We start from the raw sequence: 26116 nt of genomic DNA, 5'->3' as shown, positions 1-26116 counted from the left end.
CATGTCGCCGAGTGTGCGGTTAAAGCATTCGGTGAGGCCATTCGTCTGTGGGTGGTAAGCAGTAGTTTTGCGGTGGACAATGTTGCACTCTTTGAGAATGGCTTCGACAACTTCCGACAAGAAGACACGGCCTCGGTCACTGGGCAACTCCTGGGGTGGACCGTGACACAGCATGAATCGGTGGAGCAAGAAGGAGGCCACATCGTGCGCCGTAGCCGCAGGGCGGGCGCCAGTTTCAGCGTATCACGTCAGGTAGTCTACAGCGACGATGGCCCAGCGGTTACCAGCGGACGTCGGAGGTAGTGGCCCGTACAAATCGACGCCAACGCGCCCAAATCGTCGGTCAGGGCAAGGTAGAGGTTGCAGACCTACCGGCGACAGGTGCGTTGAAGTTTTGTGGCGCTGACAATCGATGCAGGAACGAAGGAACTTCTGCACGTAGCGGTACATTCCTTGCCAAAAGTACCGTTCGCGAATGCGGTGGTAGGTTTTTTATACCCCAGAGTGCGCACACTGCGGATCAGAGTGGAACGACTCGCATATGTGAGAACGCAGACTGCGGGGTAATACTAGTAGCTACTAGCGACCGTCGCCATCGTAATTGCGTCCGTGGAGGAGGTCGTCGCGAACAGCGAAATGGTGGGCTTGACGACACAATGCGCGAGAGGATGGTGTGGCTGAAGGATCAGTCAGCAAGTCTATCAGTGAGGCAATCCATTGATCCTTGCGCTGTTTGGTAGCGATGGTGTGAATGTCGAGGGAAGAAACAGCAATGTGAGACACTGAGCTGTGGGCATTGTCGTCAGGCAAGGGAGAGCGGGACAGGGCATCGGCGTCAGCATGCTGGCGTCCATTGCGGTACAGCACGCAGATGTCGTAGTCTTGCAGGCGAAGTGCCCACCGGGCGAGACGGCCTGAGGGATCCTTCAAGGACGACAACCAGCACAGTGCATGATGGTCGGTGACGACATCAAATGGGCGACCATATAAATAAGGTCGGAACTTCGTAAGGGCGAGATGATTGCCAGGCATTCTTTCTCCGTAATGGTGTAGTTGTTCTCGGCTTTAGTAAGCGTACTACTTGCATATTCCACGACATATTCCGGGAACCCAGGTTTGCGCTGCGCAAGGACAGCACCGAGGCCAACATCGCTGGCGTCCGTGTGTACCTCTGTAGGGGCCGTATCGGAGGAGACGTCAACAAACTACGGAGCTTTGCGAAAGCATGATCGCACTCTGACGACCACGAATGGAGGGGCCCGTTGCTGCCAAGGAGCTTCGTCAGCAGCGATATGATAGTCGCGAAGTTGCGGCTGAAGCGCCGAAAGTAGGAGCATAGGCCTACGAAACTGCGCAGTTCTTTGACCAACGTAGGTTTGGGGAACTCTGACACGGCCCGAAGCTTGGCTGGATCGGGGAAAATTCCGTCCTTGGACACGACGTAGCCCAGTATTTTCAGCTGTCGTGCTGCAAATCGGCACTTCTTTAGATTCAGTTGTAGCTCGGCATTGCGCAAACGTGTCAACACATGCCGTAGGCGTTGAAGATGCGTGGAGAAGACCGGGGCAAAAACGACCACGTCGTCGAGGTAACACAGGCACGTGTGCCATTTCAAGTTGCGCAGAATGGTAACCATCATGCACTCAAAGGTCGCGGGCGCATTACACAGCCCAAATGGCATGACGTTGAATTCGTACAAGCCATCCGGCGTGACAAAGGCTGTCTTCGGTCGAGCGTCATCAGCCATGGGGACTTGCCAGTACCCTGAGCGCAAATCGAGCGATGAAAAGAATTCTGCTCCTCGCAGGCTGTCAATGGCGTCGTCTATTCGAGGTAGGGGATAAACGTCCTTACGGGTGATATTATTCAGTCGTCGGTAGTCAGCACAGAGCCGCCCTTCTTCGCAACAAGAACGACAGGAGACGCCTGTTTGAGGGTCGAATAACGTCGCGGTGAAGCATGTCGTCGACTTGCTCATTAATTGCACGACTGCTCTGCTGGAGATACGCGATATCGACATTGCCGCAGTGGAGGTTGGGCGCTAGTGTCTATGCAATGGGTGACAGCAGACGTGCGGCCAAGAGAAGTTTGCGCGACATCGAACGAAGAACGAAATTCTTCCAATAGGCATAGAAGTTGGGAACGCTCAACCGACGTAAGGTTGTCAGCAATCGAGGAACGAAATACATCAGCGGATGACGAATCAGATATGGAAACAGCACTGAGCGTACGGGAGCTGGTACAGTGCGTGTCACCCGGTGCGTCCATAACTTGTGTGTCTTCGAGGGGTTCCGCTCTGCCGAGACATTCCCCTCGCATCAACGTAACAATGAACGGGGATGGGTTGGTCACAAAAATATCCGTGTCGCCCTGAGTGATTTCCACGGTCGCAAATGGCACCAGCAAGCCTTTCCTAGTGAAAACGCGGTCACACGGAGAAAGGAGTGCAACGGCGTCGCAGAGACCGGTGCATAGACTGGCGCAGCCGTTGACGAATTTGCAGGAACTGTGATGTCATCTTTGACGAATACTTTGGTCGCAGCCGATGAACTGTCTGCCGGCGTCAAATCTGAGAACGGTGAAAGCTCTATTTCGGCTGGTGCGCAATGAATGACGGCGTCGTGGCGGGCAAGAAAATCCCATCCCAGGATGATGTCGTGAGAGCATGAAGAAATTATAATGAATTCGACAGCGTACAGAGCGTCCTGAATGATGACACGGGCTGTGCATACCACCGTCGGGTTAATACTTTGGGCGCTGGCTGTACGGAGGAAGAGCCTAGAAAGTGGCGTCTTCACTTTTCGTAGCAGGCAGCTTAGTTTAGCATCCATAATGGATACGGCGGCTCCAGTATCGATAAGGGCAGATGCGTGAACACCGTTCACAAAAACGTCTATCACGTTCGATGGGCTTCACTGAGGGCTTTCGCAGTTCAATAGCGTCACAGCCCTTCCTTTGTGGACTGCGACGACTAGTTTTCCTGGTCACGTGGGACTGGACGTGGCCGCATCGGTGACAGCGAGCGGCGTCGTGCTGACGGTGAACGGCGGGTAGATGCAGCTGGGCGAGACGTCGGCGATGGAGGCGTAGGTGGGTCATAATATGGGTGGTTCGACTGGCTGGTTGCAGGCGACAAGTCTCTAAGCGGCTGCACGCGATTGCAATAGCGCGCCACGTGGCCGGCGTAACCGCATGCGAAGCATATGGGGTGGTTGTCAGGTGTGCGCCATCGGTTCGCTGGGGCAGAGCCCGCCCATGGTGCAGGACGGGATTGACGAGGCGGCAACTGATAGGGCTACATGGTGGGCTGCAGTCGTGGCTTGTGTGTGACGTCGGCGTAGGTTACCGGTACATCCGCTTCGTAAGAGTGAGGTCGAGCGGAGGCTTCGGCGTAAATGTGTGGGGCAGCCGTAGCGATTGGTGGGGGCGTTCTTGCGACAACTTGGGCATAACTCAAAGGTACAACAGCCGGATGGTGCTGGTGGTACTCAGGCATGACCTCCGCGATTTCCTGCTCAATTGCTCGACGGAGGGAGGATGGTCGACGGCTGTTGAGCGTACCGAGGGCGAGCAAAGTCCAGCAGAGAGAACTGGCGCGCGATTTCCTCGCGCACGAAGGTCTTGATCTCTGCGAGCAACGCGGAGTGGTCGGGTATGGTCGACAAGCAAGTGAGCTGGGCATCGCGTGATGGAGAGCGACGGGTCATCGATCGCTGCCGGCGCAGCTCCTCATAGCTTTGGCAGAGCGTTATGACCTCTGCCGCTGTGCTGGGGTTCTTGGCGAGCAGCATGGTGAAGGCGTCATCGTCAATGCCTTTCATGATGTGCCTGATCTTGCCAGAATCGGACATGGTGGTGTCGGCCTTCTTGCAGAAATCGAGGACGTCTTCAATGTAACTGGTGAATGATTCACCGGCCTGCTGAGCGCGTTCACGTAAGCGCTCTTCGGCCTGCAGCTTACGAATGGCAGAGCGGCCAAACACATTGATAATGGCGGTCTTGAAGTCGGACCACGTCGTAAAATCGGATGCGTGGTTGTTGTACCACAGGCCCGCCACACCCGCGACGTAGAAAACCAGGTTAGTCCATTTTCCTGCCTCGTCCCATTTATTGGGGACACTCACGCGCTCATAAATCGCGAGCCAGTCCTCCACGTCGGTACCATCGGCGCCAGTGAAGACTGGAGGGTCGTGAATACGAGGGACGCCGGTACATGAGGTCGGTGCGGGCGGGGGTGTTTGCTGGGAGGCGTCTTGAGGCATGGTAGGCAGCAGAGTACGGGATCGAAGAGCCAGGGGCATCGAATGAGGGCCGAAGTTGTTGTGAAGGCCCAGCACCTCCACCAAATTATAAAGAGGTGTAGACGTCCGGGGTGTTGGTTGCGTGATGATATTGCATGTTCACAAGTAAAGAAAGACAAAGGCACGACTACAATAAGAACTTGTATATTTAAGCAAAAGCGCTGCGAGGTGAACGAGGCAGCAGCGACGGGGCGACTGGTGCAGCTTCGGCCCGGCGGCTGTGTTTACAACACCCGGCCGACCCGGCCGCCGTAACTCGAGTTCCCAGGCCACACTCCGTGCCCGCACAGTAAACACAACACGATGCGAACGTGGACTCCGAGCGCCGAGCACGCTCGCTCGGCGCTGCTGCTATATAGGCCCTCCGCTAGTGAAGGAGCCCGCTGAAAGGAGGGAGCCTGAACGATACAGAGCGACGCTCCCTGGTTGCAGCGGTGGGAGGGGGTGAAGAGTGCCATGAAGTGGTGGAAACGGAGGTGGAAGGTGTGGCGCAATCTGGAATACCACGGGGCAGTGGGTCCTCGACGATGGCTGCTTTAAGGCGGTCGATAGACACGGTATCATGACGACCGTTCAAATCAAGCGTGTAGAGCTTCTCATGGCGCTTGATGATGCGGTAAGGTCCATCGTAAGGGCGCTGCAAAGGCTTTCGGACTGCGTCGCGGCGCACAAACACGTGTGTCGCCGTTTCCAAGTCAGGAGAGATGTAGGTAGGAACACGGAGTTTTACGCGAGGTTGTGGGGCAGAAAGACTGCGCATAGCGGAGCGCAGCTGCACCACATACTCGGTTGGATCAGGGCAAGGCGAGGTAGTTGAAGCATCGAAAAATTCTCCAGGAAGGCGGAGCGGTGAACCATAGGTCAGTTCGGCAGGTGTACACTTGATGTCTTGCTTTAACGTCGTCCTAAGGCTAAGCAAAACAAGTGGCAGTGAAACTGTCCAGTTGACCGTGTCGGGTTGCGCCTTCAAGGATGCTTTCAGGGTCCGGTGAAAACGCTCGACCATACCGTTAGTGATGGGGTGGTATGCTGTTGTGCAAATCCGCGAACTTCCCAGCAAAACCATGAGCTTCTTGAAAAGAGCAGACTCAAACTGTCGACCGCGATCGGTGGTGATTGTAGAGGGAACGCCAAAGCGTGACACCCAACCCGATACAAAAGCTTTAGCGATTGTTTCGCTTCTTATGTCGGGAATGGGAAATGCCTCTGGCCACCGAGTAAAACGGTCAATGCATGTCAGCAGGTAGGTGTTTCCATCCGATGGAGGCCATGGTCCGAGGATGTCCAGATGAACTTTATCGAAACGTTCTGAAGGCGGTGTGAAGGTGCCGTACGGAGAGCACGTATGATGATAAACCTTGGACTGCTGGCACTGCAAACAACTACGGGTCCAAGCACAAACGTCTTTGTTAATTCCCGGCCAGACAAAACGCTGGGTGATGAGGTGTTGAGTAGTGCGGATGCCAGGATGAGAAAGGGTATGCAAGGAGTCAAAAACAGCCCGACGGAAATCGCTCGGAACAACTGATCGAGGGTTGCCGATAGACATGTCGCACAAGATAGGAATGGTGCAGGACGGAAGGGTAACTTCACGAAACCTGAGTGTCCCAGGAGATAGGCGAAGTTTAGCGATTTCTTCGTCTTGTGCTTGCGCTGACGCTAGGGCGCTGAAATTGACAGTTGCCGGCGCTGCGGCGCAAGATACGGAAGCCGTCAGGCGAGAAAGCACATCGGCTGCAGCATTCGCAGATCCCTGCACATGCCGGAGATCGGTTGTGAATTCCGCGATGTAAGCGAGGTGACGACTCTCACGGGGCGAAAACTTGCTGCTTGAAGACTTGATGGCAAACGTCAACGGCTTGTGATCCGTGGCGATGAAAAAACATCGGGCTTCAAGGAAATGCCTGAAGTGGCGCACACCCATATAAGCAGCAAGGAGTTCACGTCCGAAAGTGCTGTAGCGGCTTTCTGTGGGTGACAACTTGCGCGAGAAGAATGCCAACGGCTGCCACGATCCGTCAACGAACTGTTGTAAGGTGGCTCCGACTGCCACATCCGACGCGTCGGTCATGAGGCAGAGTGGAGCGTCTGGTGTTGGGTGAACAAGCAGGGTGGTGTCTGCGAGCTCTGTCTTAACTGCTTCAAAGGAGCTTGATGCATTCTCAGACCATGTAATGGGAGTACACTTCTTCTTCTTACCCTGAAGCAGGTCAGTAACGGGTCTAATCAGGTCAGCACAGCGGGGAATGAAACGCCGATAGAAATTGATCAGTCCCAGGAACTCGCGCAGTTGACGCAAAGAAGTCGGCTTTGGGAAGTCTCGAACAACTTGCACTTTGGAAGGGAGTGGCCGGATTCCATGACAATCAACGTGGTGTCCGAGAAAGTCAAGTTCAGGCACGCCAAACGTACACTTGGTTTTGTTGACGATGAGGCCGTACTCGGCAAGGCGTTCGAAGAGCTGTCGAAGATGGGAAAGGTGTTCGTCTGCGTTGTGGCTAAAAATGAGGAGATCATCGATGTACGCAAAGCAGAACGGTAGGCCTCGGGTGACTGTGTCTACAAACCGCTGGAATGTTTGAGCGGCGTTGCAGAGCCCGAAGGGCATTCTCAGGTATTCAGAAAGGCCGAAAGGTGTTATGACAGCAGTCTTGGGAATGTCCGAGGGTTCGACAGGTATCTGATGATACGCCTTGACCAGGTCAATCTTCGAAAAGATGGTTGCTCCATGCAGTGGCGCTGTGAAGTCCGCGATGTTAGGCAGTGGATAGCGATCAGGAACGGTGGCGTTGTTCAAAGCGTGGTAGTCTCCGCAGGGTCGCCAGTCACCAGGGGACTTCTTGGGCACCATGTGCAGCGGAGAAGCCCATGGACTTGATGACGGTTGCACAATGCCAAGCTCGAGCATGTGATCAAATTCGGCTCGGGCAACCTTGAGTCGATCTGGTGCGAGGCGTCGTGAACGATCATGGACAGGTGGCCCTGAGGTAACAATGTGGTGGGTAACATCGTGCTTGACAGGGCGCAGGAAATTGGACGGGCGAAGCAAGCTTGGAAAGTCGTCGAGTAACTGTTCGTACACTGACGAAGATGGCTTTTTGATAGATGCGGTGATGCCGGTTGTTGACGCTATACCTTGCATCGTTAGGTGTGTCTTAGCATCGACAAGGCGCTTGCGGGAGATGTCCACGAGCAGGTCGAAATGACGAAGGAAGTCCGCTCCGAAAATTGGGTAAGACACGTCCGCTACGAGGAATACCCAACGGAAAACGCGACGGAGTCCAATGTTCAGCGCGAGAGCGCGCTCACCGTAAGTCATGATGGTGGTCTTGTTAGCGGCTTGCAGGGTAAGTGCAGATCGGCGATTCTTCAGGAATGCGGTTGAGGGTGGAACAACGCTAACTTCGGCTCCCGTATCCACGAGGAAACGGAGCCCAGAGGCCTTGTCCAAAACGAAGAACAAGCGGCTGCTTGCTGGACCGCCACCACTCGCCGCTTCTAGTGGTGAGTCGGAGCGTTTCCCGAGAAAGTGCAGGGAGATGAGCACTTTCGGGCGGCTGCACCGAAGGTCCGGTGATACCAGCACTCGCCGGGATGCGGAGACTGTGATGAGGAGCGCCGGCGGGAAGAGGAGCGGCGGCGTGACGAGGATCGAGAGCGCGCAGACAGGGTAGCTATCTGAGCGGATAGCTGTTCGATCTGGCTGCGAAAGTCGTCGCGTAGGGCTTGCAGGTCTGGTGGCGAAGGGCCAGATGCCTCACTTGTTGTGGAAGTGGTCGCGATCACTGACATGGTTGGGGAGTCGAATTCCATCACGGAGTCGGCAAGCTGCGCGAGCTTTTCCAGCGACAAGTCCGCTGCAGCGGCGAGCACCATGCGGACTGTCGAAGGCAGGCGCTGTAGGAAGAGCTCTCGTAGCACGTCCTGATCGAACGAGGTGGCCTTGTCACCAAGAAGCTGCTGAAGACGGCGCAAAAGCTGTGAAGGCTTACGATCGCCTAGTTCTTCAGCAGAAAGCAGCTGTTGGAGACGCTGCCTCTCTGAAGACGAAGTGCGTTTCAGGAGCTCGGCCGACAACTTCTCATAGGGGTTCGTCTCCGGTGGGGCCAGAATGAGGTCTCTGATTTCGCTGGCGATCTCCGGTGGAAGCGCAGACACCACGTGGTGGAATTTTGATGTCTGAGTCATTACCCGGGCCGTGACAAACTGGCTGTTTACTTGCGCCAGCCAGAGAGACGGATCAGCAGGCCAGAATTGCGGAATCCGAAAAGAGACGGCGGAGACTGCTTGCATCTCTGCAGGGTCGGGGGATGCTTGTCTGGAATCGCCGGTGGTTTCCATCGTCGTCGGAGCCAGGAAAATGCTTGTAAAAATTTCGATAGTCCGTGGTCACCAATTTGTAGACGTCCGGGGCGTTGGTTGCGTGATGATATTGCGTGTTCACAAGTAAAGAAAGACAAAGCCACGTCTACAATAAGAACTCGTATATTTAAGCAAAAGCGCTGCGAGGTGAACGAGGCAGCAGCGACGGGGCGACTGGCGCAGCTTCGGCCCGGCGGCTGTGTTTACAACACCCGGCCGACCCGGCCGCCGTAACTCGAGTTCCCAGGCCACACTCCGTGCCCGCACAGTAAACACAACACGATGCGAACGTGGACTCCGAGCGCCAAGCACGCTCGCTCGGCGCTGCTGCTATATGCAAGGCCGCGTCCGGCGGCGATACTCAACGATACAGCGACAGTCAATGCGACATTCAAGGCAAAGATGCCGTTTCCTCAGCCTCTCCTCCTCTTTCAACTTCCGTGGAAGCCCAACTGATATGGCGGACAAGGATGTGCTCCCTTCAAGTGCGGTCCGTAGAATATACTGGCTAGTCTGCCGTCTCCGCACCGTCCCCATGCAAGGCCGCGTCCGTGCCGCGGATGCCTGCGCAGGGGGCGCTGCTATCCATCGGAGCGCCTGCACGGTGCATGTCGCGCAGGAGGAATTGGTGGAGTATCGCGCCTTGCCTTTTATTTGGCGCTCCCGCATGGACTACGCGTTTTCGTTCTGTTCGTCTGGGCAGAGAATGAAATGTCTTGAACCGACCAAACATTGTATTCAACGTCGTCTCTTGTCTGGACACTGCCGTGTTCACACTAAGATCAGTGGTGGATCCAGACACTCATTTAAGAGCGCGTGGTTGCTCGAAGCAAAACCAAAGGGCAAAAAATTCACTTTTTTTTTTGTGTTAGGGAGTTACTGTTATCACAAGACTGCCATCCTATTATATATACTGTTAAATTGTTCTTACGAAGGTACCAAACATTTCTAAGATCAGTTTTTAATAAGCTAACAATTCTGAGACTAAAAGCATTACTTCAGATATATTTAGTGTGCTAAGTCTGGTAATCATGAAGGTTGGTTCTCGATGTGTTACGGAGACAAGAAACGCAATGTAGTTCTCAGAATGGGTGAGTATATTAATTACAGACATTCTAATATTGGAGAAGATTTTTTTTCCACAATAAATGAAGTTGATACGATTTAGCTCAACTTATTATTAGATATCTATTTACTGTCCGACAACATATATATATACATATATATATATATATATATATATATATATATATATATATATATATATATATATATATATATATACATACACACACACACACACACACACACACACAATACATTATTTTTGCCTTTACTGGGGTCCAGGGAGGCGGCAGTCGGAAGACTATATAGCCCTACAATGCCGCCACAAGTAAGTTGCGCCTCCCAGGGGCTGAGACATTTGCAGCAGAAGCTTGGCACATCAGAACCACGTGTATCAGCCGAAGAACAGACATATGGGATCTTTTCCACGAGTATCTTGCCACAAGGTTCGAAATTATAAAATGAAAGGGGTGTTGCGCATGACTTTCATAATGTTCGTTGTATTTGGATTTTGGCTCCTCCATTGAAACTATAGGTTCGTTCTTTAATGGCACTGTGGCATGCCGGAATGAACGGGAAATAAGCGTGAAGCGCGGCAGAAGAACACGTACATGTATTCGCAGCACAAGAAAAAAAATATTCAACCCGATGTGTCGTTCAATGTCAATTCGTCGACTGCTCGCCCACTGCACATGTTTTGCACTGCTTATTTCTTTCGTTTGCTTTTTTTGGGTGTAGGGATAGCTGACCGTTCTCTCACATCGTAGTACAAGGTATTCAAAATCGGTTACATTTCCAAAACAGAGAACACACATGACAGACTCGGGCTGTTTTTCGCCTTTCGGCTTTTCACGTTTAGGTAGTTCTTCGGTATAGGTCTCCCATTCGTAAGCGTGTAATGAGCACACATGTCCTCATTAGAGTATAAAAAAAGAAATACTATTTTTTATACGCTTTAGATCACTGAAAAAGAGCCTAAAGCTTTTCAACGAGGATTCGTCACTGTAAAATGGCTTCACGTACGTGAGAAAGCAGAAACAGATGGTTTCATTCCTTCCAGGCTGTAAGCCGACGAGGAAGGTCGAGAAAGCTTGCGGCCCCGTGGAGCCAACTCAAAGCTTTATTAAAAATATGAACAGATTAATTAGAATAATGACCTCCCGAACGCAAAAAAAAAGCCCTCTACCCAAATTCACCTAACTGTGCGTTTCTGAAAGAATTTCTGGGTTACTTAAAAGAATGGGAGACACATGCCACGAAGACAATTGGCGGTTTTCTTTCATCGAGCACAGCGGAAGGGCTCTGTGTCACAATTGAGAGCACAGTGACTGCTCGAATTCCTGAGGTCTGCTGGTTTTATATATTTAATGACCTCGAGTTTAAGCCAGGACAAGCTGGAAAATATATTTGGAATTGTTCGGCAGTCCTCTTGCACAAATGATCATCCCACTGCTGCTCAGTTCTTGTTTACTATAAATGCCCTTGCATTTTAAGAACTTCGCAAGACCACCAAAGTCGGGGAACTGTACGCCGCAAGTAATCAGCTCTCTTTTATCTGGGAATGACAGTCGCACATGCCTGCCACAATTCACGTTGTTCACAGCCTCATTGATGGTTGAGATTTCAGTGGCGCGGGGACTGCACTAGTGTCAGGCACAGACCACAGCGCATATGCGGAAAAAAAGAAGCCACGACATGCTGACTTACTATATTGCTGGTTATGTGGCGCATAAGACGCTAAAGAAGACGCAGTGCGAGACTTGCACAAGATGTCTCACATCAGACAGAAACACAGCAACGGGAGTGATCAGGTCTCCCTATTCACAGCGCACTTTGATAACGGAGGCCTGATATACCCCTCCGGACCTCTCAAAGCAGCTATTGCAAAACTTGTAAATAGTTTAACCACTTATTATTTCAGCGTGAGTAAGCTGCATGAAAAGAGCATTGTGGATTTCAGCGCTTTCTTGAAAAAAAAAAACAGATTTGCCTAATCTGGGATGTGAAGAACATTGAAATTCTATCACAAAATCCTCATGAAGTTCTACATTTTACGAAGATTCCGCTTCTTCACGAAATCACTGAACATCGAAAGCGAAGTAAAGCGGCAAAGAATGAAGCTGCTAATGATGAGAAGATGCATTTAAATGACGCTGACGAAACCCATGTCAAGGAACCAATAAAGATTAAAAATTCTGATGCTCTCAATTCTGTCTCGTGAACTGATAAGCAGGACGGATGCACTGAGGGATGGTGGTCATCACTGGGAAACGTGTGACGCCAGACTTCGTGCTCTTCTGCAACTTTAACTAGCGCTAAGGTATTCCTTACTTATGTGTACTCAATGTCACGTTTTGTAATAAAAGCAAACACCGCAGACCTTCGACGTGCAAAGGTAAGCAAACACGAGAGCGCTGTTGTGAACGCCTCCGCCAGCCCGCCCGTAAGCGAGAGTCGCGGGAGGGGTACGTGTCTGCTCAAGGAACTCCAATTGCCCGCAGCGCCACCGCCGCAAGCATCCCCGAGAGGCCGTGGCGGAGAGCAGAGGCAGCAGACTAGCCAGTATATTCTAGGGACCGTACTTCAAGTCCGGAGTTCCAAATCTGCCTCATAGACGTCGATATATAAGAACATCTGAAATTTTGGATGCTAAAAAGCTTCGGCTTCCGATTTTTCGGACTTCCTGCCCTAATTTCAGGTCCAAAACAGCATTAATTGAGCCCCCACCTCTGCCACATCTTTCATACAGCGTTTTCTTGAGTTAATACATTTGCGACCATGGTACGGGATCAAAGCTCCAGGGGCATCGAATGGAGACCGAAGTTGTTTTAAGGGCATAGCACTCTCCACCAGATTGTAAAGACGTTTATTAGCGGGCACTCAGCGATGATGCACAACAGCGACAGTCAAGGTGGGGCCGACTTGGCACGAGTGGCATGCTCTCAGAGAAGAGGGCGACCCACTAGAAGGTGCTCAAGAGGACGACCCATTACTGCGTTCGAATGCTTTGCTATAGTACATTCATATATTGTCTTGTAAAAATGAATTCTTACAGCGATGATGCTGTCTGCTTTCCACCATTGGAAAAGAGACAGCAGAAATAATTTCTAGTGCATAAGCAGTGCAAGGAAGCAAGGAAGGAAGGAACATGCAAGGAAGGAACATACAAAATGTGCACACGTGTTGTGTCCCTTCTTTTTTATCCTTGTCTTGTGAATAAGGCCGGATTCCTGTTGTGGGCCTCTATATTGTTTTATAAGGCCGATACAGACCCCAATTAAAATTTTCCCTTGGGATGGTGCTAGTTGCCATGAGAAATCGCAGGCAGGTACACGCAATTTAATCTCACAACATCAACAGTGACCATGGTAGGGAAGTCCAAGGCAGGTTTGGGAACTACTAGGTCAGTCTTATAAGTTGCAAGTGTAAGGAGTACTGACCGCTAGATTTTTGTTTCTGAATTTCAGGCTCTAACTAAAAGCTTTGTGTCTGATAATCCCGAAACTGAATCTTGGTGACGTTAAGAGTGCGCTTTTTGAATGAAACAACGTGGGTGCTGCGGTATCACTTAGGGTGTGACGCAGCAGCTACGTTCTCCTGCCAAGACACACCCGCCTGTTGGGCACCCATTTTGCGTCTCGGGAAAAGGTGAGGCTGATTCGGTTTAAGAAGTTAAGCCAAAGTGAAAAATAAGCAGTCCGGTGGCTGATAACAAGCGATTTGTTCAATTCAACTTGTCATCTTTAAGGTGAAATACGTCTGCACAGCTCAGAGCTTTGCCTACTCATTCTTGCATTCTGTCAGGCTCGCCTTCTTTCTCCACCCTCCCACACACACATACGCTGTCATCTTGTCCCCAGCCATGCTGGTGCAGGTCGCCATCAGACTCCAAAGATCCCGGGGTGCATAAAACAAACATTGAATGTGGATCGCATGTGCACTCCTTCCTAGAAGCTTTTATAAAATACCTCTGGAGCTGTATGCGACAGACATTCCTTCTTGCAGTACTTAAAATGCCTCCAGCATAAGCAGTGCGCAATGGTTCCACAACATGCTCGTACATAATGCAATTAAGATCGTCGCTCCAAACTGTCATACTTGCACTGATGAGGACACGACACGTCACTTGAAGAAACGTGATGAAGGCACAGGCTTGAGAGTAACAAAGCCAGACACTAGGAGTGAAAGCATAGCTAGGCATCACCACCAGTCATGGTAAATGCACTCAAATAGCCGACATCATCATTAATAGCGCCTCATCGCTCAGGCCAGTGTGGATGGCGATCGGCAAACTCGTCGTGTAGTGTGCCACAGGGTGCTGAACATCACTTCAGCCTCTGTATGCTGTTCTTGCTTTCAGCGCGATCATCATTGCGCATACAATGGCTAACAATATTAGAAACATTAGCCTGACATGGTGGAAGGTCTTCAATGTCAAACACATCTTCAATGGCATCAATAAATAGCATCAATAAAAGAAGCTTCTGCATGTGTTGACAATAGATTCAAGGCTACCACGCGGTTGATGGATGGATGGAAAAACTTTATTTCATCAGAAAGCAGCTGTGGACGATTCTGTGTTACATTGCCATCAACCCAAGGTTGGCAGCGACCTGTGTGGCCCACTCCACGACCCTTGTCTGGGCGACTGGTTCTGAGCTGGTCAACACGGCCTCCCATACTGGTGGGCAGGCGGGGACGCTTGGTTGCCTCTGGATCAGTCAAAACCCGTTCCTCGGAAACTGCAGAGGAAGCGCCAATAGCTCTAGCTATAACTGATTCTCAGTCTGACCTGATTCTTAGTGATTCGAAAACAGCCATCCGAAACCTGGCAAGAGACAGAATATCGGTCACCGCTGCACGATTGTGGCATCGAGCCATGGGGCAAGAAATTCGGGAAACAGAAATTGTTTGGGTACCAGCACACTCTGGAAACCCTGGGAACGAGGTAGCTCACCTGAATGCTCGAGGTTTCGTCAGCCGTTCCGGGGAGGTCCATGAGAGATGGGCTAGTGTCCTTTCACAACATCACCAATCATTATAAACTAGAGTGGAGGCTTTATCCACCCCTGCACAAGTGGTTGACCAAGGCGCAGGAATGCATCTGGAGAAAACAGCAGACACAATCTTTTTCCAACCCATACAGGTTGAGCAAAATATACCCGGAGGAGATTAAGCCACAATGCAAATGGTGCCAGGCAGTGGCAACATATGACCATATATTGTGGGAATGTAGCATGGTGCTGCCGCCGACGGATATTACACTTGACCACGCAGTTGAATTTGGCTCTATACGCCTTGTGGCGCCACTGATAGCCACCTAGCGGGCGCCGCCGACAGTACGTGCGGGAAGCCTAGCAGACGACAGCGCTTTGCACAGCTTTGGTGTGAGGAGATAGATGAAGTTCGCGGCTGCTATTTCCCCTTCGTGTTGGTGCCAGCCAACTAATTCTGCACTGGCAGCTGCAAAAAAGGTGCGGGCTTCTACGAAAGTGGACTTGTGCACGATGTTTGTCACGAACGAGCGCTTAACTAAGCGCACGTCGCCGATTTCGAACGACGGCATGAAAGCCTGGCGCCGACGGTTCGTGCGCGACAGAGCGCGCGCATCGATAAGACAAGTATAAAAAGGCGCCGAGAGCACGCCCCTTACCCCCTTCGCAGAAGACGCCACCGACACAGCCAACGCACGCGAAAGATCGGGATATTCAAGAAAGCAAAGCAGCGCCAGCGGCGCCGACTGATTCCGCAGACGAATCGGTGAGAGAATCTCGCCCTTTCCCTAGCTTTCACTGTGTCAGTGTAGCAATATGACCGTGAACACAGAAAAAGATTATGTTTAATGAATGTCTGGAAGCAGGCTCACGGAAAAGGGAGAGAGAGAGAGGTACGATGATAGGTGACTACATAGTACAGTGGGTCTGATTGCCTCTTGTGCAGTGCTGATGTTAGGTCCCGAAGCTGAAGAATCGGAGCCCATGGACACCACACGTGCTACCAGCGAAACAACCGGCAATCATCATGCGCAGTGTCATAATGAATGCGTGCACAAGGCTATGCAGGCTGCCCCATGCGACAAAAGCGCCCAGGTCTCTTGTTGCTCACTACCGAAAAGGCCAAACGGAAGAGAAAAGAAAGAGAGGTGAGGAGCCAGATACTGAGGCTACAACAATCCGTCGGCAAATACAAAGACGAGCTCAAGCAACTGACAGCAGGCCGCATTTTTCACGCCTATCACATTGGCTCAAGTTGAGAGTCAGCACTATAGTGTACTAGAATAATTACCTAGTGACGCGTGCAGGAGGCAGGGACAATAGGCCGGTTGAAGCAAATGCCAGTAGACACCACTGGTGGTGTTGCTGCGCTTTTTTCTAGTCGCGGAGCCAGTTCGCGCCGGTTTGGGCTGGTTCAGATGCGCTTTGCAGCTGGTTGCCTCGTGTGCGTCCCCTGCAACGCTACGTTCAACGTCGCAGTTCTTGTAAAAAAAAAATGGTGGATGACTTTTTTTTCCCCGGACGCTTTCATGGGGGATGCTTCCATGTAGTTTCATTGCACGCCGTGAAATAGGGCAAGGAAACGCCGGAATAATCGTGTTTAGCTGCGTTTCTGTAACCGACACTAAAGTACGAGAAGTTTACCACCATCAATATGCATCCGTCGAGGCTGTTATTTATTGCATTGTAGCAATGCGGACGTTGCTGCGCACTTTTGTGTAGTTTGTGATGAGCACGCGATTTAAATGCTGTGCTACATATTGCGCAAAAGAAGCAAAACATGCAGAGTTCCTTGTATGCTGGGTTTGTGCTAATGGATGATAAAAAAAATGCAAATAGATACTGCTGCAGGTGATGTCCCGAACTGTAATGAATCTGCCGGGCATTTACGCTAGCAGACGACGTTGCCGATACTAGTATGTTGATGTGCACTAGGGTAGCTGTTTGGGCTTGTTGGTTTGGCATGACACAGGTTGAAAGCGCAAAAGACGAAGACAGAGAAGAGGCTTGACACACACGAGCACTGACTTACAACGGTATTTTATTCGGAACCAGGCAACCAAAATACCGTTGTAAGTCAGTGCTCGTGTGTGTCAAGCCTCTTCTCTGTCTTCGTCTTTTGCACTTTCAACCTGTGTCATGTTGATGTGGTTTTCACAAAGTTTCTTTACACTATACTATAGTAAATGCAGTATTTTGTGCAGCAATCAAAGAGTCCGGCGCTTAATGAATGCCAACAAACGCGAAGAACGACAGCGTTAAACGCAGCGGTGGACAGAGCGACCGGTCTGCTAGAAAAAGGCGCAGTGGCGGCACCTGGTGGCGTCTACACAAACGGGCGCGCGTGCTCCTTCTCATACGCGTCACCATGAAATTATTCTAGTAACTATAGTCGGCACTATGACTTTAGACTTGAACGACGGCGTCTGCTCACACACATCAGCCAGTGTTGCAGGAAGCATGCGGCATGTGCAGCTGTTTTTGTTTGTTTTTCGTACCACCACGGTTGCTCCCTCCACCAAGAAAAACAGCGTTAAACGCAGCGGTGGAGAGAGCGACCGGTCTGCTAGAAAAAAATCACAGCATATCCACGTGGTGAATGATGATGAGTGGGGCGAAGCTCCGGAGGATATCATCGATAAACCATTAATCTTCTGTGTAACGCCCCATCAATCGTCATATAAAGAGTGAGAAACACTGTGTGTATATTACAAACATCAAACTTTTATTTTTCTTAATTAGATGATGCTTGGCTTGCGTTGTCCCTTCATTATCACGGCTTTATGGTCCGTGAAATGAAGGGATAGCGGTTCCTGTATGGGTTGCAATTGGAAATTTGAAAATACCAGGTCTATACATGTCCCTCGGATGGTCGTTGGTTTCATATGATCAAAGGACGTGCACGTGAGAGCATATTTGGCTGCCATATGTTGTATTAACCACTCATTGTTCTTTTCGGTAATATCGACATTCAGGTCACTGACTAACACAAATGGTCTATTCTTGTACTTGTCATAATTACACGATGCCGTGTCAATGAATGTCTTGATATTCCCACTCGACAAATTGGGTGCAAGGTCCATGGTCATGATGATGCATCCATCAAAATCGATGGCAGCATATTCACCCTTGTGGCTCTGTGTCGTTGGTAGTAGTTTCAGATCTTGTGCCTTTTCTGTTTGTTTGACGTATACGGCCACACCACCTGCAGGACGCTCTGCATCATCGATGCACATGACTGGAACGTATCGTTTGATATATGGGCTTTTGGCGTTCCATGTCTCGGTAAGATAGAGAACGTCCACCGCAGTAAGTATGGGGTCCCGTTCCACGTCGTCTACAAGCTTGACATAGAACCAGCTAGGCTTACATGGTAGGCGGGAAACTACAGAAGGCAACAACAAGTAAAGAAAACATAAGAGAACGGCAATCTTTTGCCAAGACGTTCGACCACTGCAATGTTAACGGCTATCTCGTGGGTGGGTCTCTGTAGCCTTGTCTTCCAGCGAAAGAAAAAGCGTGCCAAGAGGGAGCCTCATGGCGCGTTACTTCTGAAATGCTGTGTTCGGGCGTCATTGAAAACACGAGACGTAGTGAAGAAGAATGAACGCCACACAGGCGAACACGCACGAGAGTCTCGCTCGTCAACGTCGTCTTCTTCTACTGCATACCAGAACGCGCGCTTCTCATGAACTAGAGGTGGCTACTACAAACAAACGGAGGATGGACAGACCCACGGCATAAGGAGCTTCGCCCCTAAAAGGCACAGTGGCAGCGCCTGGTGACGTCCACACAAACGGGCATGCGCGCTCCTTCTCAGACGCGTCACTAGGAAATTATTCTAGTACACTATAGTCGGCAGTATGACTTTAGACTTGAACGACGACGTCTGCTCACACACATCGGCCAGTGTTGCAGGAAGCGCATGGCATGTGCAGCTGTTTTTGTTTGTTGTTCATACCACCACGATTTAAGTGGGTTATTTTATTTATTTATTTATTTACATGTACCTTACAGGCTCCACGGGGAGCATTGAGTAAGGGGAGCATCACAAAAAGAAATGTAGAAGAAAGCGATACATGAGTATGAACACTGCAACAGTAACGTACCTGCGACACGATTAAAAAAAAAAATGAAATGGTGCAATCACTTTGCATAGTTCATCATTTTCTGGCACCAGCTGTTGCTTTCTATCGGTGGCAACAAATGTAATTCTCAAAAGCTTTACGTAGGGAACGAGTGATCACGTATATCCCTGGAGGCAGTCTAGTGACACTTCGTGCTATTTAGCGCATGAACTCCAGACTTGCGTATAGTACACCAGCCGACGGTAGCACACATCGGGGAACTTTAAGTGCCCAAGCTTTCAGTATTAGCTCCTGGCAGATACTGCCTTCAAAAATCGACTTTCAGACAGTCAAAAACTGACTCTCAGTCAAGTGAACGTATTGGTGACAAAACAATCTTTTGCGCATCACTGGCATACGCTCTCTGGTATCGGCCTAGTAGACGACGCACGAGTATCTCCATCAAATATCCGCGAACGACACATGCCTTTGAAATGGGCTGGTTGCTCAGAACGTCAAGCGCTTCATGATTCCTGTTTACAAATTTTCATTATACTTTAAACAACATGAATACAGCCGAAAACTGAACTATATAGCAGCTTCAAATGCATCCACGGCATTCGTTTCTGCAAACGACGACGGGTCTACTGCGGTGGCGACCCCTGGCGGCTAAAAGCTGCACTACTTGTTGCCTGCATGATAGATAGGAGTTCAGTAATGATAGCGCTTTCCCTCGGAAACCATAATACTTCAATTTACTTAGCAAGATGTTATGGTCTACGAGGTCAAAGGCCTTTGAAAAATCCACAAATACACCAACGAGTTTAAGTTTGCTTTCTAGTTGTGTTATTATATATTCTTTTTGTTCCAGTAATGCAGACTCAGTTGATTTGTTTTTATAGAATCCAAATTGAGATGGTGTAAGCAGGTTATATTTATTAATGAACTTTGACAGACGCAAATGAAGCATTTTTTCAAAGACCTTTGAAAACACCGGCAGAATTGAAATTGGTCTGTAGTTACCAAGAACATTTCGATCACCTTTTTTTTGAAGGACAACAACTTTCGCTAACTGTGTTTTTTGGGGGAAAATTGCACTCTCCAAGCATATATTAAAGATATGAGCAAGTATGGGGGCAATTATTTCAACTACATGCAGTGATGGAAGTGCTGCTCCAATTGCTCCAAACTGCTCCAACAGAGAAATGCTGCTCCATGCTGCTCCAAATTGTAATTTTTGTTAGTAACTGCTCCGGACTTGCTCCGAAATGGCACTGGTAAACTGAAAGCACTAGAAAACACTATTTAGAAGAATGTACTGATTTATTAATGTCCTGTCATATTTAGTCTGATGACTGTCTTAATTTTAGTATGTAAGTTGGTGATTTTCTTTCTTCGTTCTTTCCTGTGTTGTAACGGTTTCGTGCGGTTATTACATGTACTGTAATGTTTCTTTGCTGGATATTATATAACATTTTAGTTACACTTTTCCGAAGTGCCATTATAAAATGTTTCTTTTTGGACCCAAACTAGCCTATGGCTATGGGTCCACACAGTGTATGCAAACTTTTTGTAAAAAATGTGAGCAATAAAATTCAATTCAATTCAGTTCAATTCAAAACAATGAACTTTAAGCACATGATCATCCAGCGAGCCTAAACGTGACAAAAACCAAGCCGTCTACTATCATTCTATATTTTGCGGACATTTTTCTTGGCAATGAAGAGAAGGCTGCAGAGTCAAACTATGCGTGTGCTACCGCTGAACAAAAATGGCCCACAATTGCATCCTTGTTGTCTGCGTGAGAATTAAGCAAAACAACATTGCTCTATTTTCTATGGCACACTGTTGGAAAAGAGGCGCAGCACGCACCAAGGAGGTATAAAATTTATATTTGTTTTACTATATGCATTGTCATTTCACGTTTTTGCACATGTGAAAACGTCGCAACTTTTACGCATCTCCTCACTGTCAAAATCATGCCTTCCGCCTTCAGTTGAGTGCTCGTCGCCCTCCAGCTTTTCCGATGACTCACCGAAGGAGCTTGTGACGAATTTCACTAACAAATGGCTGTCTAAGCAAATGAAGCAAATAGTGTGCAATGCTATTATTCGACCATGGTCGCTCGAATAATCCAACAGCCGTCACAAGAGGCACGGAAGGTTCACAAACTGAAACTAAAGTCGAAACGCGCGCCAAACCGGACTACTTCGCGGAGCAGTAACGTGCAGTAGCTCCGCCCCCGTAGCCTTTTCTTTGTTGCCAAGAAAAGTTGGCCACGAGTATAGTATGTACTATATATATAGTATGCTAGTATGGAGTTTCTATACTACATAGTGGCATTGTTGATATATCTCTGATTTAGCTGTATGTAGCTGTACATGACAGGCAGACAATTTTGGTAAAATGTGTGTGATATTAGTTCGATATCTAACTGATTACAAACTGCTGGTGGGAGGACTGTGATGTGTGACTGATCACATTTACCACATTGTCATTTCGGACTTCATTTTTGCCACAAGAAATGGCAAGGCTGTTTTTTCAACCTATTCGAACTTGGTTTCTAGTCTTCTTTTTTAAAATTTCAAATGCAGGCTATTTTAGTGAAATATGAAAATAACAGATTTGTTTGCTCTGTTACCGATTGTAAACTGCTCTATGTGATTCTAGTTTTTTTTATAATTTGGGGCTCAGCTTCATCTGTTTTATATCATTTTTGTCACAAGTACCTGATATTTTAAATATATAGCTCATTTTACTTATTTGTTTGTTGCAATTTGCAGTGATAATTGTATGTGCAATATCTTTAATAATAAGTGATAATACTTATGAGATGCTTAAATAATGCTTTAAACTCCAGGAGTCGTTTGGAATATTTTGCCATCTGCTCCGAAAATGTCAATAACTGCTCCAAACTAGCATTTTTTCCGCTCCAGAGTGTGCTCCAAAAAAACAAGATGTCTCTTCCATCACTGCACATGTCTCACTGGGCGTATTTGAATGTCGTCAATGTCACAGCTACTGCTGTTATTGAGATTTTTTATTACCCCCCACCCCCCATTGGCTACGCCCCTGGTGTGCACACGCATCGGGGAAAGCCAGACGAGTTGTCCGCTCTTCCGCAATAGTCTTTGTGTTCCGTGTCAACGTTTCCAAACGCTCCATGCAAGAGAGCCATAATCTATACCACGCTTTGGTGGTATCGGCGGTGCTCATCACGAGACGCAAATTTGCAAGTGGCCGTTGGCACTTAGTTAAAGTGGGGTTCGCGGCAGGTACCAAATGTATTTGTGAGAGCGTGGGCGCGCCAATACACCTGATAAGTGTACTTGGAGGCATTAAAGCTATTTCGGACGTACGTGGCTGCGGCGATTCCCACAAAAGACGAAACCTCTATAACACGTTTTATAGAGTTTTTAAATGTTTTAAAGACGTTTTATAGAGGTCTTGTGTTTCATGGGTTTGACTGCTTGAGCGCAATAAAGCATGAATTCGCTTTTTTGGACTGCCCTATTTTTCAGACGATTTCGCGGTCCCTAGGGAGTCCGAAAAATCTGACGTTGTCTACACATCGAGAATCGTGCCCCAGCACGGCCTTATGACTCATTTTTTTTTAAAGGTGATGGTTTGCTTTGGAACCCTAATGCTAACAAGCAATGTCAAATGTGAAGATACTCGCTGTTTTTATTATCATAAATATTGGCCTTACTTTGTTGTGCTTGCCATTTTATATTTTTGTCGTGTGTTGTATGATGTGCAACTGCTACTGTAAAATCTCGTTAATTCGGATTTCGCGGGACTGGAAAAAATGTCCATATTAACCAAATGGCACATTATCGAAAGAAAATAATAAACAATAAGTGCCTACTAAACCAGTGCATTTTCAATTTCTTGGTGAATACGTAAATGCAGTAACTTGTCAAGATGTACGGGCTAGTTGGTTCATATTCGCATAAACCTGCGCCGGTGAAAACAACAGACCAGACAAGGAGAAAGACACGTGTTTTACTACGTAAATGCAGTACTTATTTTACATAAAAGCTGTGTAAAAGCCGTAATTTTCGTCATTCGTGACTTTGTTCGCATTGTGACCGCGGCTCAAGAGTCTGAAGCCACAACATGCTCTGAACCCATCCCTTACTACGTATCACCACCACACGCATGCAACAATAATTTTTTTTTTGGTCTGAAAAATGGCCAGCAATTGAATGTTAGTCCATAACACTGCAGCTAGCGAGTTTTATGCCAGCATGTGGACCGCAGCTGAAGTTTTTTATCTTCAACATCTTCCACCATATTTGAGTTTTGCGAGTCAAAATGAAGCTACTGAGTGCTGCATCCGCTGTGGTTGACACCGTGGTCGCTAAAGACATGATCGTAGTGTCCATGCAGTTCTGAAGGCTCACGCGCGGCCTACGTCCACGAAACTGCTGACACCGCTTCTGCTGCTGAATAAACCTGGCTCATTAATGGACAATCATGGATGGTGACTACGCAGTTCTGAAGGCACGTGGTGACCATGAAACTACTGCTTGTTGCAGCTTCAGCCCCAGTCACTATAGAAGCGATCAGAGATGGAGCCTGCAGAACGCTAGTGCGGAGTAAAATTGAAAATGAAACAACTTTGCCCCCCAACTGCTGAAGCCTTGGTCGCCAACAATGCGATTGTGGTAAGATTGTGGATGACTACGCCTTTCTGATGGCCTGCGACCGTTTAGGTTGTCTGCCAACGCCATTTTCGCTCCTTTACGTCGCACATTTGCGGCACTTTGTGCTTGGCGCACTCCAAGGTTCGTTTGAATTAACCGTGTTGCTGCCAAATATGACCGAATTAACGAGAGTTTGATGCCATTAAACAATAGATATGCTTGCCGGGACCAGAGGACACGTGTTTCGATATTCCGAATTAACAAGCTTTTGACTACTCTTTTGGCAGCACCATTTCCGGTTCATGGAGGAGAATGAGTCTGCTGACCTCTGGATTGACATTGGTCCCCACCAGGTATGTTGCTCTCCTTCTCTGCTGCCTCTGCCATAATGGTCACTTCCTGCGTAATGACCTTGCAGTGCCTCCCATTCTGGCCTGACAAGGACAGCATGAAGATGTACGTGCGCCACAAGGACAGCACTGTCACCTCCCAACATTTCCACTTTAGCCACAACCAGAGCACTGTGCTGCGCATGGACCATGGGGCAAGTAGTTTACTTAAAAGGGGTCTCACTAAATGGTGGCCACATCATCAGTTGTCCTAACTGGGGCATTTTTTTTTAAATACGTGAGTGTCATTTGATGGTGCTTGCACGAAATATCATGTGGGAGGAAGAAGTTTCTCGAAAATTTACTGGCTCTCAGAATACCTGCATTAATATAGTTGGCAAATATGGTATATTATTACTGGAGAGCTCTTAGGGCCCTATTTCTTTATTTTTATATGGCTGATTTATTACCAGAGGGATCAAATTATTGTTGAGACTACTTACAAAAGTATTCTATGGCATGGAAACATGACAAAGGTGTCACACAAGGGCACACAACACCTATTTTTTACTAAAATTTGATTCCACATTTCTAATGTTACACACGAGTCTCTGTAAACAATGCAGAAATTCTAATAGGGTATATTGAGTGAGTAGCCATTATCATAAGGAACCGCATTAGTTGTCGGTGTAAAATATTTCATAAGGCAGTTCTTGTTTTAAGGCCAAAAAACAATCTTGATGTTGAGGTCCAGCAGAACAAAATTTGGTTGAGCCTGCACGCCGGCCTAACCTCCCAGGTGGCGCGAGCACAGCACCACATCTCGCTCGGCGGCTGTTAATCCTTACTGCGGCCAATAGGCGAGACATGTGGGCACCATTAGGCTCAAACGACTTTACAGGGGGTGCTAGCACCCCCAAATCCCCCCAACCTTAAATCAACACAAATCCCGGTAAAAAAACTTTAATAAACATACAGCTACACAAGCTCTACGAAAGAAGACAACAGTACTTTCGACCGCAAAAGTTTGCGGGATGTGCAGCGCGTGGCTGAGCGACGGAAAACTGCATTGCTGCGTCACCTACCGTGATGCGACGGGTGTTGAGGCTATCGGCCGCAGCCTCCGCGATTAGATCCGGCAAAGGCACATTGTCTAAATGCGCCATCGCTAATCGCCGAGACAGATAGCCTCAACACCCGCCGCATCACGGTAGGTGACGCAGCAATGTAGTTTTCCGTCGCTCCGCCACGCGCTGCACATCGCGCAAACTTTTGCGGCCGACAGTACATGTGGCGTAAATGTTCCTAAAGTATGTCCGTGCACCGCGACACAGCCGCTATTCGACATCGCTGCACTAGCTCGACGACTTGACCTCAATCCCGGACCCGCAAAGGCAATATGGCCGTCGGTGTAAGAGAGCATCACTCGCGCCAACACGTCTTCTGGTTGTGAGCAACACTCACGAGGGCTTTGAAGGCAGCTGCGCAGGTCACAGGCATGTCCATTGCCCAAGAGATGTGCAGAAAACAGCCAACCACAGGTTACATCACTCCCACTGTGTACATTAAAAACACTCTCGACAGAACGGTGCAGTAGGACAAAGGGAAAGGAGCTGCGGGCGCATCACCCGCATGGTACAATGGTCAGTACGGCTAGCAAAGACATCGGCGGAGACTGAGACGCCCAGTTCCAAAACAAAGGTTGCTTTTCTTAGTTTGTGCAACGCAAGGTAGAATGAGGAAAGCAGAGTGCAACATCTCAACGCCACAATCCAGCGGGTTGTGTCCCACATGCGACAGGCAGCTCCGCAGAGCCTTAGGCCTAACGAGTCACTCGACAACAACCGGCATCCAACCAGCTCCCAGCATAGGTGCAGAAGAGGCAGCCGCATAGAGAGATCAGCTCTGTGAGGTGGCCCTACGCTGCTTGCAGTGCACACAGCAGCTTAACGAGCGATCGGCGTCGAGCAGCAAAGGCAGCAGCAACGACACCCGCGGCCCCTGTCCACCCAGCTACACAAGCCGTGACTCCCTCAGTCAAAGAGACAGAAGAAACTATTTACAGAAAACTCGGACCATCTATGAGGCTTCCGTATTCACCCGCTTCAGGCTTTCCTGTAATCCACGTGCTCTATGCCTCGCTCTCCCAGGCTGCCATCCACATGGCTCTCGTACCAACAACTCAATTATGTTCTTAAAAAAAAATATCAACCACTTGCGAACAGAAAAAACTCTAAGCATGCCGACAAGTTCAAACACGCCACAGCAACCGATATCCTCGCTTTCAAGAAAGCATGCCATCAACGCTAGTGATGATAATTCCCCCTCTAGGTCTACTCTAACCTGGCT

At 48.9% G+C, this 26116-nt stretch overlaps 1 protein-coding gene across 1 annotated transcript in view; it reads left to right on the top strand.

Annotated features, from left to right (window-relative positions):
- The window catches only part of LOC119397704 (intermembrane lipid transfer protein VPS13A), a 1038245-nt gene that overhangs the window by 789219 nt on the left and 222910 nt on the right, over positions 1-26116 (top strand). Inside the window, exons 58-59 of the mRNA XM_037665124.2 lie at positions 23726-23791; positions 23857-23982. Coding sequence (XP_037521052.1) covers positions 23726-23791; positions 23857-23982 — 192 coding nt within the window. The remainder of the gene's footprint in view (positions 1-23725; positions 23792-23856; positions 23983-26116) is intronic.

This window comes from Rhipicephalus sanguineus, chromosome 6 (assembly GCF_013339695.2).
Source record: "Rhipicephalus sanguineus isolate Rsan-2018 chromosome 6, BIME_Rsan_1.4, whole genome shotgun sequence".
Classification (NCBI taxonomy): domain Eukaryota; kingdom Metazoa; phylum Arthropoda; class Arachnida; order Ixodida; family Ixodidae; genus Rhipicephalus; species Rhipicephalus sanguineus.
The sequence above is the reverse complement of the archived record's forward strand: the minus strand, read 5'-3'. Positions and strand labels throughout refer to the sequence as shown.